The 18202-nt window shown below is 41.3% G+C and overlaps 2 protein-coding genes across 3 annotated transcripts in view; one reads left to right on the forward strand and one right to left on the reverse strand.

The window, feature by feature from the left end:
- Nucleotides 1–2730: 2730 nt before the first annotated feature.
- cartl (cocaine- and amphetamine-regulated transcript-like) lies at nt 2731–6162 on the reverse strand. 2 transcript variants are annotated; one of them, XM_031848492.1, is made up of 4 exons: nt 6003–6162; nt 4469–4616; nt 3552–3629; nt 2731–3090 (listed from the first exon to the last, which is right to left on the reverse strand). In XM_031848492.1, exons 2-4 carry the CDS (start codon nt 4604–4606, stop codon nt 2983–2985), a joined length of 324 nt encoding a protein of 107 aa, XP_031704352.1. In that variant the 5' UTR covers nt 4607–4616; nt 6003–6162; the 3' UTR covers nt 2731–2982. The 2 variants fall into 2 exon arrangements, with proteins under 2 accessions (XP_031704352.1, XP_031704351.1); XM_031848491.1 differs by lacking the exon at nt 6003–6162 and having other exon boundaries at nt 4469–4689.
- Nucleotides 5724–18202, forward strand: part of iqgap1 (IQ motif containing GTPase activating protein 1) — a 33533-nt gene continuing 21054 nt past the window's right edge. Inside the window, exons 1-2 of the mRNA XM_031848490.1 lie at nt 5724–5975; nt 7113–7215. Of these exons, the coding sequence (XP_031704350.1) occupies nt 5930–5975; nt 7113–7215 (149 nt within the window). The 5' untranslated portion in view covers nt 5724–5929. The remainder of the gene's footprint in view (nt 5976–7112; nt 7216–18202) is intronic.

Consider the following 18202-nt stretch of genomic DNA (forward strand, 5'->3'; position numbering starts at 1 on the left):
AAAGAATAAAACCAATGTGGCTGAGGTGGCGACCTTCAATAAACAGCAACTAGAACTTTTTTATTTATTTATTTTTTTGCTGGCAGAAAAAAAGTAAAAAAATAATAATAATAATAATCTTTTTTTTTCTTTTTTTCCGCCAGCAAAAAAAATTAAAACTTTTTTTTTCGGTGGTGGATTTGTTTTTTGCTTTTTTTAGTTACCTTTTTTTTGGGGGGGGGCTGGCGGAAATGGTCTTCCATAGTTATCGGCTCTTTGGCCTGAAGTTTCTCCGCCAAAGTTCTCCTCTCAAACGGGTCTTGGGGTAAAATCCCAAGTCTCTTAATTGTCATTTCCTCGCTCCTTGCTCGAACCGGAAGTTGTTCTGCGCCGCCATATTGACGGCTGTCCCAAAGCTCTTATTTCTGCTCTGAGGAGCGAGGATCGAGGAGGGAGGAGGGATCTCTGAGGAGCCATGAGCGAGGACCCACGAGAACAGACTTCCAGGAAGTGTTCTAACGGCCGACACGCCCCCTCACTGTTCATCAGTCATGTGATGTAAACAGTGAAGATTATATTAAAAACGTATGTTCTATATTAGATCATTTAGAATCTCTCTCTCTCTCTCTCTCTCTCTCTCTCTCTCTCTCTCTCTATATATATATATATATATATATATATATATATATATCTTTGCACCTGTATAATAATATAACATACTCTTATGTACTAGTTATTATCAGGAACAGGACGAGATTCATATTTAATAGCATGTGCTCATCAATGCATGGAATATGATGACTTATTGAATATGATACCAAACTGATTCTTTTCTGCAACAGCCAAGAGCAAAAAAAACAAAACAAGGAATGCTTTAGCCAAGCAGAATTCCACAATGAACACTTTTCATTCACTATTGACTTGTTTTTATTGCAGGCTAAATTGCCTGAGGCACTGAGCGAGGGAAACATTACACTGCTGTTTGTCTCCTATCTTGTCCACAAAGCTTGTCCCCTTTTAAATGAGCTCTTCAGTCTTTTATGGCTCTGCGGATTAAGACTTCCGGGACAAAATGAAAAGCATGTATCTGCCGGCTTCATGCCACATGTGTCGGCGAGCCGGATCTGCTCAGCAATTCTATTTTATTTTTTAATCATATTGAATAAGCATGGCTTTTTGTCACAGCTGGACGGTTCGCTTTCATCCGTCACAGTTTGTGGCGAAGCCCAGCAGAACCACTGTGAATGAACAAGCTGAGGTGTTAATGTGTGCAGCAGTGGGGAGTCCAACTTTAAGAAAGGCCAGTTTATGAAAAGAGTTTCTGAAACAATTTCAGCTTTAAGAACAAAAAATGTTTTGGCTCCAGAAATGTTTATCTCTCATGCTGAGGGTTGTGTTATTAGTTATATTTTGCCTTTGTAAAACGTGTTTCCTTTGGCTGCACCTCGAGCAGTAGTATTCCATTCAACTGTCATAAGCGGAGGAGAGAGTTTATTTCATTGTTGTTTGGTAAACTGATGTCACAGTCACAAAATACCGCACGACTCCTGGAAGCAAAAAGGATCTCAAAGCTTCAGTCGTGTAGTGAAAACACGACTGAAAGTACTACATTACAAGTGGATAATGCACCTTATGCACAAATACAATGATACTGACATACAGTATGTGTGAAATGCAATGCTCTTAAAGGTACTTTGTTACACTATATTTGGGAATATGAACACATTAGGACCCTTTGGAAAGATGTGAATTGTACGAATATGAATGTATCACAATACCAGCCATGACGTTTAGACTACATTTACATCCTGAAGATGTCCGACTGAAAAGAAAGGAATATGCATTAGACATGGGCGTCTTACAAGGAAAACGTCTTATTGCAGTAGAAGAACTCTAATGTACCAAGTATAAAGAAAAGTTAGGAAATATGTCAATGGAGAAGATGAATTTTATGGAATTATAGAAGGTTTTGAGGAAGTCCCTTCACATCTTTTCATGAACATTGTGGAGTTAAAGATGTGAGAAGGGAAAAGTTATGCTTAACTTTACTGTGACGTATTACAAAGCTTGTATGTGTGTGCGTGTGTAATATATGCTTATTTTTGGTATCATGCTTTTAATATGTGGCGGTTGAATTGGGTTTTTACTCAGCAAGTCAACTTGGGTTACCTGGTCAGAGATTTAATTTATATTTGTGTTATGTTAAAATTCAAAATAGTGAAACACCTGATACGACATCCGTTTGGTGCAGTTTGTGTGAGAGATTTGAAACGAAGGTGTTTGTGTGGCACACATTGTACTTCTTCTTTTTAAAACGTTACGTATGTAAAAGTGGACCATAACCAGTGCAGTTCCTTAAAACGGACACTTGTGGCTCCAGAAGACCTCCATGTTGACATGAGCAACTTTACAGCAGAAATCAACATTACAGCCTGGTACAATAAACGCTTTTGGTCTCTATAGCTTGTATTGGACCCCAAGGTGATGTGGTGGTTCATGTTTACACTTTAGCTTCTATCTTTATCTTTTGAACCTGTTTTCACTGATGAATCAGTTTGACATCCTGGATTTATCCTTCAAGCACATGCTGTAGACCCTTCTGTCTGCTGCTCTCTGAAATTTACAAGAATTAGATCATATTTCCACAGTGAGTGCAGTTTGTGAGTGTGGGCTCCGTGCATACTTTGCAAAGGGCCAATTAAATGTAACCTAAACGACGTCAACATAAAGAAAGAAATCCAACCAAAACATGTGTTGATAAATGCGTTTATTGAACATGAAATACTTCACATGCTTACAGTAAACAAGAAGTCACCAATACAAATCCATGCTCATCCTCAGGCAACAGCTGCCAAAACAACAACAATGCATGATGGGTATGAATGACGACATGACAGCGGGATGAGAGTCACGGTTTGTTGTCAGTGCCGATGCTGTGAAGGATGTTTGGAGACGCTGAGTTCGTGAGAAGAAAAAAAAATGCCTCAAAAAGTCCTCAGTGCTTCAGATGCACTTGAGCAGGTAGGAGTTACAGTTGGCTCCTCTGCCGCAGTCACAGAGCTTCCCGATGCGAGGCCCGAACTTCATGGCGCATCGGGCACCCATCCCACACTGAGGGAGGGGGGGGGGGAGGTTACTCACACGTATACAGTCAGGTACTTTGTATAGAAAAAGGTTGCAAAAACTCCAGAAAGTGCAGTGATGTTTGGCAACGACGTAATGTATATCCATGTATTTTATATTCCCTTCATGTGATTTGTGTTAATGTGTGTGACATAAAGACACATTCTAGCACAGGCCTCACCATTAATGCCCCCCCCCTCCTCTAATTAGAGCTGGGCAGCGATATCTTGATCAGTCTGTAATTGCATTGAGTGAAAGACTGTTGTTGGCATTTTCTTGTTAACTTTTAATTACTGGCGTGGTATCTTTTGCTAACCGGCTTAATTAAACATCTGTGGAGTTTTGTTCAACAGATCACTAAATTACATTCTGCCGTTCAGTATCAGGAAATGCATTGAAGGTGCATTAAGAGCTGCGTCACGTGAATACAGAGAATAAAGTGAAGTTACTAGTGCGATGCTTCCTCTTTTCTCCGTGGAGGGAATCCGATTACGCATCCTGCCCAGCAGAGCCTCCAGCGCTTCCATCTGTCAGAAAGCAAGGAGAAAGTGTCAAACCAGAGCACGTGCATCTTATTAACTCTTAAATATCCCCCTAAGTATCACAAGTATAATCTATAACTCTTCGTTGAAGCTATAAGACACCTTTAAACCCAAGATGGCGTGTTTTTCATAGCTAAAGTAGATATTCTAGATGTCTTGTTCATCATTTTCCCACCGGATACATTCGGTTGACTTGGAGTTAACACAATGTGGGTTTGAACATGAACAGCTGCACTGAGTTTAAAAGGTTTGTCAGTGAATATTTTCAATAAAAGTCCATGTATCTCTATCAGTCTAGTGGGGGAAAAAACATCAAAAATACACATTTAGATGTTTATTTTATCTCTTTGTCTTTGTGCTCCTGTAGATTTCTCCTAAATTCACCAAAAGTTACCATCGGATAATGCCTCATTTGCATATTGAAACATAACATTTTAGAAAACTTGTAATACAAAAAACAATTGTCTTAATGTGAGTAACCAACTGTAGAAGTTTCATGTTGATATCCATTAGTTATTTATTTTGACACTTCTCATCTGTAGTGTCTTCCTTTAAAAACACAAATTGAACAGTTATTTGAAATGTTTTCTGCACGTTCCTCTAAACCTCTAAAGCTGAACTAAATAACAGGATGCATTTGGTTTTCCTATGGAATGCAAATAAAAGAAACGTTGAAATGTTGAAACACATCTTTGCAAAAACCCTTTAAAAAAAGGTTATTTATTCTGCCAACATTTCGGGAAACGTGACCAAAGTGTCGTCGGTGATCTCAATCCGTGGATTCCTCCATAAACTAACAACAGTGCAGCTGTTCACATACTGACCAGGTCTCTGTCTGCGGCCGGCTCGGGTTTGTCCAGTCCGAAGTCCTCTGCGGAGACTTCCTGGGACGACTGGCCGCGACACATGACGCACAGCAGGCCGACAAACAGCAGTCCGCGGAGCGTCCCGGAGCTGTCCATGGTGCTGGTCCTGGTGGTGGGTGGAGGAAGAGGAGGAGGCAGGTCAGGACTGGAGAAGAAGAAGAGGGGTCGCAGCAGGTCCACTGGAGATTCTCCCTCCACCCACCGGACCTGCATGCTCTCTTATACGGACCCGAGAGGCCACATGCAGGACTCACATGCAGGAGAGTGTAGTCTGCAGAGGTGGATAAACCCAACAACACTCCTGTTGTATTAGTTACAGTTAGAACATTTGAACACGACTGCATGAGGCCGAGCTCTCCAGAAAACAGTTCCATCAGGAGTTCAGATGAAACACAGGAGACACCTGGTCACGTGACATGGCCTAAATTAGGTTTTCACTCTTTATTAAACACCTTAAAGCGCCAAGAAACTCATTAAAACACCATCATTTATTACAATGAATACATTATTTATCTGCCTAAAGTCATCATTATTAATGAGTTAATCAGTGTTAACTAATAAACATCACCGTGAAAACTCATTACATCAATACACTTATGTTTTATATTGCAAGTTTTCTCAAATGTTATGTTTAAATATGTAAATGAGGCATCGTTAATTTAGGGAGCGCGTTAGTGACAGTGTGGTCTCATGGTAACGTAGCTCTGACAGAGTGGCAGCGAGGGGCGGGGCTTAAAGAAGGGCCTATTATATCTTGACAATTTAATTATAATCTGATTGCCCAATTTCTAAAGATGGATTCTGGTCTGATTATAATTACTTATTTGTTGTAATCTGAACACTTAATCTAAATTAAAATGTAATCTGTTTCTAAACACTGAACCTCCTCTAATGAAACATTCGTCATGAGTTGTTCAATCCGCCCCACAAAATGTTAAATAAAGTTTACTTTTATACTCAGTTAACTGTTCAACTCAATTGTTTCCATGATATTGATTTCATTCATTTTTTTAGTATGTTTTGGAACGTGAACCACACATCCTGCCCCGGTGAAGGTCCTCGGACCACCGTTTGGAAACCGGTTCCAGGCTCATGTCTCTATCGGCCAGCAGGGGTCGCTGCGCCTGCAGTTTTGGCCGCTCTGGAGGCCGCAGAGCTCCGTTTCCTGAAACGCATACTTCAGGATTAGGAAGAACACACCCAGTGACATCAGTGAGGTTTGAAGAAGACGAAAAATTCTCCAGTCAAGCTGCGCAGAGAGGAACTACAGGGCCGAGAGGTCCTCCCGGGTTTCTGTCGCTGTCTAGTGCTTTTTTATTTGTTGCGGAGAGTTTGGGAACCAAAGTGTCCAAAACCGTGCGTCAACTTTGAGTTGTTTTTGTGTTGTACTGAAGCGAAGCGCGGAGCGCAGAGAGGAGGATGTCAACTTCTGACGAGACAGACGGGCTCCGGCCGAGATATGGCTGTAAGTTTTTCTTCTTCTTGTGCTCACCTTGAGATGCCAGGCGGGCGGCTTCCACCCCTTTACCCTCACAGCTCCCGGATCAGCGCTCTGCTTCATGCAAACGCTCCCAAAACTTCAGGAAAGTTGTTTCTTACAAAGCGCGCGGAGTCGTTTTTTATTTTATTCCTGACAGCATGGTTGCAGCTTAATTATGACTTCCGCGTTTTTATTCTAATGCAGCGCAGGGTGGAGAAGGAACGAGGCCTGCTTTTAGAGTTTACACAACTTTTTTTTCTTTCTTTTTTTTAAAAATAACTACAAGTTACATACTTTGTGCCAAATGTTGAAAATAAGGCAGAATATTCTAAATGAAGAAGTTTTGTATTTCAGTTTTAAATAAAAAAGGAAATACTCAAAAACCACCGCCCATGGATCTAAAGAAACGCATCTAAATGATTGTGGGAGCAAAGTTGATTTGGATTGCACAATAACACTTTACACTCATTTTATCCAGCAAATATGGAAAACAAGAAGTATTTTGCATAGCTGGCACGTCTTTCTTTTTACTTTTAGAGGATTTTTGAGGTAAAACTTCTGCATAAGAGTACGTTTGTCAAGTTTCCATAGTGTGAGATCTTAGTTAAAATCAGGATAGACCTGTTGATGATGTCGCCAGAGCTCTCCCACCTCAGATGTGACAGGAGGCTGAAATGACCCCCCTACCCCCCCTCTCTCCATAAATTGGGAGGAAAAACTTCAGTGGGGAACATTTCTCTGCAGGCGGCTCCACTCTGCAATCTCACAGCACCCTAACCCCCCCCCCCCCCCCCCCCCCCCCCCCATACCTTGCATTGTTTTTTGTGTTTTCAGTGTATTAATAAGCATGCAGACAAAGCCATGCCCTCATACAGCCACAATGAGCTCATGTGTTAGCTGGCCACTAATGAATGAGGCTGGTTGCCTTTGTAAAACACCTCCTGTGTATATATGAGGAGCGCCGGGGGGGCTGGATGGAAAGTTTCTCCTGGTTATGCAACCAGGAAGAAGTCAATAAACAGCCGTTTTCTCTCATCAATTACTCTTTCTGCTCTTTCGGTGTAAATTCAGCCATATGTTTCTTACATTGCTTGCATCCATTCCTGTTTTTTCTGCCCCCAGCCGTCCTGGATGGCGTGGAGCGGCTCACGGCGGAGGAGATGGACGAGCAGCGGCAGCAGAACATGGCCTACGAGTACCTGTGTCACCTGGAGGAAGCCAAACGGTAAGAGCTGCAGGACGGTTGGCCCCGGCGAGCTGGCTGGAGCTCTGCAGGACGCTGAAACCTTGAGGGGATTGAATTATATAGTGAAAGTACGGTTTCTTTGTCTTTGGCTTCTTTTGAAAATAAGATTAAAGGTTTTGAGGGACAAAAAAGAAAGAAGTAACACAGTTCATGGATGTGATTTCCTGAAATGTTTCTGAGAGTTTTGAGATGCGATTTCCTCGACGAGGAGATAAAATAATTATAAAAATGTTTCCTGTGATGTGTGAACGATTGTAGAACGTAACTTTATATTCAAACTTCCATCATTTAGTATTTGGAATTTGTAAAAGGGAGTTGTTGAGGTCTGTTACTCAGCACACACACACACTCTATCTGTCAGTGACTGTGGGTTGGAACCTCTGCTGGGCTCGCAGCTTCAAAAGAGGAAGGATTGTGCGTGACAGGAAGTGACTCGGTCGCTCAGTTGATTTGAGTGTTTCCCACTGTTGCCACAGAAAACCACAGTTGTCATAGCAACCTGTTCCGGTGTGTGACTGCCGGAGTCCGTGCTGCTGCGACGGTGCACGCTGCTCTGATTAATCGGAGAAGAAATAGCTGAGTGTCAGTTCTTTCCGCTACTCTCACCTGCTCTGTTGTTATCATCTATCTGTGATCTCCAGGAAACTCCTGGAATGACCCAGTTAGTCTGAACGCATTGTTCCTCCACCTGACACCTCAGTCTGTGCTCTCGTTTGAAATTAATAAACAAAAAAAGAAGTGACAGAATGTCTCTAAACTCTCTTCATGTTCATGATTTCCCCTTTTCTCACCACGTCAGCGGTGTCAGCCAGGGTTCCCCCTCAAGAAGTGTGCGTGTCGGGGTGGAATTTGCAGTTTTTGAGCAAACCCAGTGAGCTGGTGCTGATTTCACTTTGCTCAATGAAAGTAAACGTGTCATAGAATTATGTTTCGACAGGCTAATGGCTACTGAGTTAGCATTCTTTTGGCTAATAAGTGCATAATTAGTATTCGGGGTAAAAAGACGGGAGGAAGCAATAATCATGTTCATCCTAAATACAAGCCATCATAAGTAAATCTTATTTTGAACCAAAATATAAAACCATTACTTATAAATATAGATAAAGGTCCGTACACTAGTCATGTTTTCATTCAAATGTCAAGCAAATTTTAAGAGAACTTTTGAAATGCTGCAAAAAAAGAAAAGAAGTTTCCTTCAGCTGGTTTGGAGCGATTTAACTCTGTATCTACGAGAGAAAAACAAGTTTACAGTTAGGGGGACGCCGGGGGGGATGCTGGGAGTGTGTGTGGATGCACACTGGTATGATGGGAATGCCTCTGACAGGTGCACAGCAGAGTGTGTGAGGGTGCAGCTGCAGGAACACATTGTGGCTCCGTCACTGTTTTACAGTGACTGATGACTGCACTTTCTCTTTCTCTCAGCAGACAGATGCAAACTCTGTGTTATCGCGCTCATTTTCATGTTGCCATCAAGCCGACGAGGCTATCGCGTCATATTTGAATGCTCTGCGATCTGTTCTGTCTCTTTATTGCTTTCTCAATACGAGATGTGTGCTTCAGGTTATGGGGCGGGCTGGTCTGATCCGGCATTTGTAGCAATACCTACGAAAGAAACCACACACCAGGCGGGTGGTAGTGGAGGTGGATGGGTCCAACAGACGGTGATCTTTCATTCATCGTTACTGAAGTACTTGTGTACTTTTGTACTTCAGTAACGGCACTTCCGCGGTTATTTCAACCCAAACGACGATCTTTTCCTAAACCTAACTGAGTGGTTGTGTTGCTATAAAAAGTAAAAACTCACCCCAAAGAAAGCCCCTTTAAATGGGGAAAAACGGAAGAAACCAATTAATCTGCTAATATTTTTTTTGCTAATTTGTTTAATCTATAATATTTTCAAATTGCTGATTTTGTCCGATCAACAAAAACGCTACAAAGTGTCACATTGAGGGAGCTGAAATCAGCTTTTTGTCTTTCCATGATAAAGGACTCATCGATTATCATAAATTGCCAGTACTGTCTCTTTAAGATCAGCTGATGGATTCATTGATGTGTACCCTCTTGACAAACTGACCTTCTATCTTTGTGCATTCGACTGTGTTTCTGTGTTCGCTGCTTCCATCTGTGGGAATGCAGTCTGACATGTTCTCCTGACGATTCGTCTGTTTATTGATCCGTGCTCACCGCACATTCCCTCCTCCGTCGCTGCACAACAAACTGTCTCAGGCCGGTTCCCCGTGGATTCGCCCGCGTTACATCACATGTACAACAGTCAGGATGTCGTGACCGCTTCGCCACCTCTGTCCCATTTGTCTCTTCCTCCTCTCCTGTCACCCGTGTGCGGTGACGTGAGGCCGGTTGTAAATCACTCACTGTGCAGGTGTTTTTTTTCTCTCCATGTTTTAAAATGTTGTATAAAACTAAAATGTTGTATAAATCCTCTTCTGAGTGCTGTGTGAACAAACCCCTCTGTGTGAACCTTCAGCACACAGAGAGGAATGAACGAGTGAAGTTTGGTGAATGTAAGAGCTGCTGAAGTGGAGATTTATCATCAGAGTCTGAGAACAAACTCATTTAGAGGAAACGTCCTTTAAAGAGACGTTTAGTTCCATTACAGACATTTAGAGACTCTACAGGTGAACACATGAACTCATAGATATCACCATGAAACTTCACCACTTCATCACTCACATTAAGAAGACTCTACAGGTGAACACATGACCTCATAGATATCACCATGAAACTTCACCACTTCATCACTCACATTAAGAGGAGTATTTTTTATTTTACAAGATAGTATATTATATGTTATGTGCACTCTCAGGAGCTAATGAGGTTGAAATGGGGGTGGGGTGGGAGGGTTGATTGAGTGACCTGGTCCGTCTGGTGTAGCAGCATCACTGGACCCACTGGTTCCAGTGATGTCATCGCATTTTACGAATCACAATCACAATGAACTTATTTAACTTGCTGAATGAATGAATTAACATCTTGTTTAAAAAACGTCTTATTTGTCTTTACCCACTTTGTCATTATATCCAAATTACTGATGATTATTTATTTTAAAAAAACTCAATGTGTAAATATTTCGTGAAATAGTCAACTCTACAATATCGATATCGAGGTATTTGGTCAGAAATATTGTGATATCTGATTTGCTCCATTAAAAACGACAAATCAACGAACAGAGACGAACAGCAAAAAAACGATTAGTTACGTAATCAAGCAGGCATAGCATAGCATAGCATAGCATAGAACTTTAACGTCCACCAGGGTGGAACATTGTCTTTATGACGGGTCACCAAAACATAAAAGCAGCACAAGAATGTGCACAAAAAGACTTTAAAAGTACAATGTAAATAAAATACTTTAATTTGAATAAATCACGCTACAGTAAAAAAAATCATTCAGATATCAGCAGTAGAAATAACAGGTGGTGGACTTTGACGTGAAACTAACGACCTTTAGAAACTAGTTCCAGTGTGTTTGTGTTGAGCTTCCCCTCCTCCTCCTCCTCCTCCTCCTCCTCTCATGTACCTCGTCACTGATGGTCTTCATCCTTCCTCCATCACTGTGGGGACGCCATACAGAGCAGTGTGTGTGCGTTTTCCTTTTTCTGAGAGGGTGGTTCACATTCAGGTCGGGAGGTAAAACGCTGTCTAATTAGTGTTTTGTGTAATTTCTTTAAATGACAGGGTTCACTGTAACCATGGAATTTCCTCAAAGTTTACGGATTTGAGGGAAAATATATCCACTTTTGTAAATTGATGGTCTTATAAGTACTTTAAAAGAACGACCAAATAATCAAAATACACCCCGACTCTCTCTGGTGGAGTCTGTTCTGATTAAAACACCAGTTTTAGGGTTGTTTTGAAATATACGTGACTTTTACACTTTAGTGGTGCGAAACCTTCCACACTCAGAGACTATTTAACTATTCTAAATATACCGTAGTACAGTCGAGGTGTCTACATTTGTGTTTTAACAGAATACCCTTATTTACATTGGTATTTGCATGCTCCTGAGCAGACTGATGAATAACTGGAAACACTCCTTTTCCCGTCGGGTTGTGACTGTGGCGTCTTTGCGGGAGAAACATAAAGACAGATTGAGGCTGCGATGGCAAACTCTCGGTTCTTTGTGCTGAAAAATACTCGAGCGGAGCTGCAGTTTGATTAAGAAAAAAATACACAATATGCAAATGAGTTACATGAATCTGCACTGCATCCTGCCGACAGAACAAAGCCTCGTGATTCTATCTGTGTACACATCAGTTACTTATTAGAGAACAGCAGTGCAAACAAAATAGCATGGTGAGAAAAAACCTGTTATATTTTTATTAACATGTTTTATGTCTTTTGTATGTTTGGTTCAGTATCACTTCAAGATATTGTGACTTCATGATGGCGAGCCTGGGACCAGGACTGTAAATATCTTATTTAGAGTGTTTAAATATGAGTCTGTTCAGTGTTATGACACAGATGCATTGCATCTTTATTGAGTTTGCTGACTATAATAATAATAATAACTTTTTTATATTAAACCTTTTTAAAAGCAGAGTTGACAAAGTGAAAGCAGAACACAATCTATAACAGAAAGACGTAAAGACAAACCCGAGGTAACATTCAAACACAAATAAACTGTACAACAGATAAGACAATAAACAACACATCACTACAAACGGACATTAAAGAGCTTATTCAGGTTAACAATGCTGTTGACCTGACGGCGTTCTCTAAACAGTACAGTCATGTCACATCGTCACCGTGTTTGCGTGACAGCTAAACTGAAAGAAATACGATCTGTTTTCAGTGACTGTTGACAAATGGCAGAGTCACAGAAAACAAATCCACTTTTTAAAAAGTGTGTGTGTGTGTCAAAGTAAGTGACACTAAAGAATGATCAGCATTGACCCCGCGGCGAGATCGTTGATGCTGTTTGGACGAATGGCACAAACAGCACGGCTGTATTTCTATTGGGTTACGTCATTGACAGTTGACAGTTAGATATTTCTATTGCTTTGTTTTGGAATTATTTGATTTCTTGGGTTTACATTTAGTTTTCTTTGTTGTTTTCTTTAAATCAAAATGAATTAAAACACTCCTTTTAAAGCGACGGTTGGTAGAGTTTTTAAATGATCCAACCTAAAAACACAGCAGTGTTGCCAACTCTTTCCCAGTGAAAGCAGCTGGCAGCATTAATTGGTTCCAAAAGTTGCTAAATCTAGCAAGAAAGTTGCCAAGTCCCGCCCCTTCAGGCCCCCCCTCCAAAGCCACTCCCCTAAAATGATCATAATGGAAGTCTGTATTTTAACATAAAAATAGATATTGATTTTGTATATATGGATGATGCACAAAAACTGAGATGTGAAACGTATAAATGAACCAGTTACGAGGAGAACGCCTGTGAGGAAAGAAAACAAGCTCTTTACTGAGATAATCTGGAGAAATGTAATCGTTTGTGTCTTGTTGTTTTTTGTAGACAAAATGAATGAATGAATGATAGTTGTTGGTATTCACAGTTGTCTTTAGGCAGGTAGCCCATCCAATCGTTTTATTCTGGGCCAAAGGAAGTTATTGGACGGGCTTATTATTGTTATTATTATTAATAGCCACAGATACCAGATATTTTTAATATATTGAAGCATTTTTGAAGAAGATTTCCAACCGTAGCTTTGAGATCCGTCTGCTTACATTGAGTTTGATGCCATTTATAAAGTAGTGAGAAATTGGGTTGTATACTGGGAATAGAGATCCCAGTACTGACCGGGATACTCTACCTGCAGGAACCCGTGATTTTAACATATGGGTGCTTCTGTGTTTGCATCTTTGAGACTATTGTACCTCCTACTGTAAGAGCGCTTCTCCGTGCTGCTGTCGTAGCTAAATACTGTAGTGTGACTTTGGCATGCAGCTATTACAGTATTCAGACTGGATCAGCCTTTCAGCTGCAGACCGACACAGAAAAGCCGTAAACTTATCACCATGTATTAAGTTTTGACACGTTTCAACGCACCCTGTCACTACTTGCGTCACTGCTTCTTTCAAGTTTGGGAAGTGTGCTGGATTGTGGAGCGTCTCCGTGTTTTATCCTCCCTCAAAAGGAACCGTTTGCATAAACAGACGGCTGTGCCAGAGCGAGATAATCCTTCACAGCAAACAGAGATAATCTCTGTTTATCTTTACTCCATCATGCAGGAGAGTCTTTCATCCTTAGGGTTAGAGATAAAGGATGTTATCGCACTCACAACACTCATGACAAGTTGATTAGGTAAATTCATGTTAACGGCAGGGCTCGACATTAACGCTTCCCTGCTTGGGTGGGGCAAGTAAACTCTGTGTTCGGGCAAGTGCAATGCCTCATGCAGCTGCACAATCGGGCAAGTGGCAAATAGATGTGATCTTTATTGAGGGCTGATAACCGGTACAACATACACGATCAGGAGATCCGCATTAATGCTGTCTAGTTGTTAAAGTTGGATCACCACAGTTTTTATGGTGTAAAACATTCTAACTGTAGCTACATCAGTTGTAAGCTCCATCCTCTCAATGTCACTCTTCACTGCGAGACCGGCTCAGTTCCTCCTCGAGCTCTGGCCATTTGCCTGTAATTTCCTGTTTCCAAACAGTTGTGTACAGCCGCTGCTGCAATGAATATTATGTAATCTCGTGTCCGCACATTGTTTTGCTTCGAGGAGAACAATGTGGCCCAAGAGTGATACGATCTGTGCTCAGGCGACTGAGGCTAGTTGGCGACTCCAGATGAAACGTCAGGGTTTCAGTTATTCCTTGATGAATGTCTGTGCTAAATGTAATGACGATTCATCCAGTATATGTAAACCAGCCAAACCAAACCGTCCAATTACAGTAAATTACTGGCAGCAATATCTCCAGTGAGCTACTGTAATCACAACATGTCAGTGGCAGCATGTACAGTATATCTCCTGTCTGGGAAAAATACAGTAACTTATTGTAATCTAAATGTACAGTAATGTGTCGGTGGTAAGCAGTAAATAACTGTGAAAAGAAACGGTTGGGTTATGAATCCCAGAATGCATTGCTTTGATACGGTAGGTCACTGTTAGAGTTTCACTGTAGATTTACATGGAGGTGTCATGGTGATGCCTTCGAGGTCCACGTCTGCCCCGCTGCAGGCCGTATTCTGTTTGCTGTGTAAACGTTACCTGCCGAGGCCTCCCAGGACTCGCACACAGTCAACAGTTGAGAATGTGGGAATGAAAGGGAAGAGGGATCGGTGCTCCATAAAGGGCCTGCAGGCCCCGCCCCTCCTCCACAGTCTCTCACCTGGCCGTCTGTGAAACCTGAGACCACAAGTTACTCTTCCCGGGTGGATATCCGTCACAGCCTCGGGATCAGTTTTTGAATCGGTCACGGTGACGAAACCCGTCAGTGGCTGAGAGCTGACACAGCACACACACACACACACATGCACACACACACACTCCAGGCCTACCTGTCTCTCACTTTCTCAGGCCGGCTTGGTTTTCTATTTTTTCAGCCCTCTGCTGGTATTTGCACAGTTTTGTCTCTAACGCCAGCTGGTCCGATGTGATTGATAAAGGTCACAACCATGTGCCGGTGCCGTGCTGTTATTGAAGAAAAGGCTTTCCTTAGTGTCCTAAACTAACCCTAATATAAACTACAGTAAAAGGGTTAAAAATTTATATTTCTAGATAATAGTTCTTTCATACATTTAACACTAATTATTACCATAATGTCACTAATAGAAAAGGAATGACTCACATTTAAGAAAGAAAATATGTTTTTGTATAAATGAGCACGTATGACTTTTTATAACCTTATTTCTGCATGATGTTTACTGAAACTAAATTTGAACAAATTACTAATTTTCTAAGAAGTCCATTTGTAAGAAAAAGGCCCTAGAGCTCATGAGGACGTCCCTCTACTGTTTAGGGGTTTTGCTGTCTGACCGACAGACCAAACTTTACCTCAAAATATTTAGTTTCAATCGTATAAAAAGGACAAAATCAGCAAATCCTAAAATTGAAGAAGCTTGAACCTGTGAATGTGTAATTTTTGTATTGATTATTTGCTTAAATGTGTGGTTCCCATCATTTTTCACCCTGTGTACTCAGATATTACGGCAATGTGTACTACGTCGATGATTTTGATTCTCGCTGATGAGGTAGATTATCCAGTAATTCTTAAGAGAACAGCAAAAACAGTGTATAGACTGATACAGAAGTAATCCCGATCGATCATTACTTGTGACCCTCTAGAAGTGTGTGTTGGTGTCTTAATCTGCAGAGACCCTGCTGCCCTCTGCCTGTATATTTTCTTATGTTGCTTTGTTGGGGACGTTTCTGGCCCAGGGTGACAAATAAACGACAAGAAAAGGCGAATTTCTCACGTGCAAATATATGTCTAGGGCTTTTATTGTGAAAGGTAAGAATGGAAGGAGTGGATCTGGTCTCCGCTGCCTTCGTTGAGGTTGAAAGGAGTAATAAAGTTTGCCATCTTGATGAAGCGTTTCCGCCACGAAATATTCACATTCGGTGTGAAAGTGCTCAACAGTATTAAGAAATACATTGATGTGCAAATTAATAACACGAAAAAGGCATTTACTGTCTTTAAAAATAGTAGAATATCAAGATAATTACTCTTGATTTGTACTGAAAGAGGTTTTTCTCACAAGCTTTCCCCAAAGGTTCACGAAGAGGTCAGCGTCACCAGCTGTGAAGTGTGTTTCAGTGTGAAGCCCCCCCGGGGGGCTTGATGGGAGAAAAACAGCCCCAAACATGCTTGATTATTTCCCCCACGTTAACACAGTGAGCGAGGAGCTCAGCTGCTGCCGGCCGGCTTGTTTGAGAGCCGGGAGGACGAGGTCAGTTGGTGCAACAGATTCCAGCGTTGCAGCAAAGCATGTAATGGACATCTTGGCTCTCGCTTAACCTTTTTTTCTGTGTGTTCCTCTCGTCATGTTTGTCCTTGTTTTTGCTCCGTCCCGTCCCTTTGTGCTTTGTGAGCGTTCTCTGTGTGGGGAAATCACAAACCTGAGTGTAAACCAGACTTCTCTTAAAGCTCTGTCTTTAATTACACTCATCACAATGGAGGAGGTGGGTGGTTAACAGGAAACAGAAAGCAAGGGGGTGAGGGGGGGAGGGGGATCTGTACCTCGACATTGTGCTGCTGCTGCCAGATAAAGCTCACCGCACATGATTTGCCTTTCCAGCACTTCCTCCTGTCAGACCCGTTTATAATGTCAGGGACAGCACAGTACAGGACATTGTTGTGTAAAATTAGCATAATGTTTGGCCTTGTTATGCCCTGTTTTGTGTGTTTCTTGTCGGACGTAATGAGAATGTGTATTTGTGTACAGTAGGGGGTTTCTTTGGCTTAGCTGGAGGCTGAAGTGGAGGGCAGGGTTCATGCGTTGGCTGAGCCTTGGTTTAAGGTTTAAGGTTTAAGGTAAGAGGCTCTTCACCTCACAGAAAGGTGGAATATATCCAAATGTGGAGACGACTTGTTTTTAACCAAAGCTACAAGCCCTGAAATAGATGATTATTAACTCATAACTTAAAGGAAGTCTGTGTTGGTTTTGTTGGTCCCTGTGGACTAAAGTGGTAGTGGTTCTGTGTACCAGACTCCCTTTAGAAAACCTCTCATTTTACTGCAGCAGGGTCTGTTCTTAGTCCTGGTTCTGGTTCTCCCGTGCCTCCCTTTTCTCCAGCAATACGTCCTGGTCCACCAGCACCGGGGTGTCGGTGTTGGCTCCCAGCGGGAGAGCACACAATTGTCTATCAGAGCACAAAGTTCTTCATACTTCTATAGCCTCTTAATTTTGCTCTCAAAGTGCACCAGATTGCATTTTAGCTTTAAAATGTGCAAAGTTTTCTTCCGTCAACCCACGATAGTTTCAGAGAATCCTGTGGGTAAGAAATTGGTAACTTTAATATGTACTTTTTTTTTGCTGACAAAAAAGTCATCACAACTTCCCAAATTCCAAAACGAAGTCGTCATATTTCTTGTTTTTCCTGACACAGTCCTGAACAACAAGGGGTTCAGTTTATGAACGTAATACAGAGAAAAGCAGTGACTCGTCACTTTTTTTTTTTTTAAATGAACAAATCAGTTAATTGTTTCTGCACTATGACTAACCAGCTATCAACTACTTCCTGCTACTTTAACGAGGCTTTTATTGTGAAACAGCAACGAGAAGTTTGCCTACGTCTGTTGTTTCTCTCAGTTTAGCGATAAACATTTTAGTGGTAATGTTTAATTAAAGTCAATTAAAGCTTTTATATGTTCTCTGTAACCTCATTTACCAAATATGCTCAGTTAGGGTTTTTTGTGGTTAAAGTCAGCAGGATGCTAGGAAGTCTTCAACATTGTTTCTTTCTAATGCCACAAAATAATAACTGGAAAATGCTGCATAATTTAAAATGACAGTCATGTCACTTGTTTCTTTTCAGGTCTCTGATGGTCGATTCATAGTCAAACTGTGTCTCAATAGATTGCATAACTGAACAGAAGTCTAGGTGTGTAGGTCCAGTTATGTTAAAGGAAAAATATTCACTTAACGTGATTTAACATCATCTGACTAAGATGTTGACATGACAATTCCCATATCCATGGCATTACTTCCCAGTTAGCATAACTTTTATATATGCACAAATTTTGTTGGAAAAAGATTATTTGCACATTTACTATGTAGGACTTTCTACTTATTAACATTTGGTCATCGTACGGACACTGAGGCAGTGAAACCTTGTTGGGTTACATTAGGCCGCTCCCTGAGAGACACAAGAGAACAAAACTAGCGTTACAATAATGAGGCTTGTGGTCTGTTAGCATAAGATTAGCTGTTATTAAACATTAACTGCAGCGGATGCGCTGTGCCTGTGACTCAAGAGTGAAACCTGAGAAAGAGGAAGTAAGTAAAGTCCAAAGATTATTCATGTAATAAAAAATCTTAACAGAACCCC

This window comes from Anarrhichthys ocellatus, unplaced genomic scaffold (genome assembly GCF_004355925.1).
Source record: "Anarrhichthys ocellatus isolate YVR2014 unplaced genomic scaffold, GSC_Weel_1.0 scaffold8, whole genome shotgun sequence".
In the NCBI taxonomy this organism is placed as follows: domain Eukaryota; kingdom Metazoa; phylum Chordata; class Actinopteri; order Perciformes; family Anarhichadidae; genus Anarrhichthys; species Anarrhichthys ocellatus.

What these genes read in the sequence shown, in the direction of transcription:
- cartl (XM_031848492.1), bottom strand. Translation starts at nt 4,606, where the DNA reads ATGGACAGCTCCGGGACGCTCCGCGGACTGCTGTTTGTCGGCCTGCTG. An exon ending in CGGCCGCAGACAGAGACCTG is followed by an intron (nt 3,630 to 4,468) that starts GTCAGTATGTGA and finishes GCTTTCTGACAG; the next exon opens with ATGGAAGCGCTGGAGGCTCT. An exon ending in AAAGAGGAAGCATCGCACTA is followed by an intron (nt 3,091 to 3,551) that starts GTAACTTCACTT and finishes CCCCTCCCTCAG; the next exon opens with TGTGGGATGGGTGCCCGATG.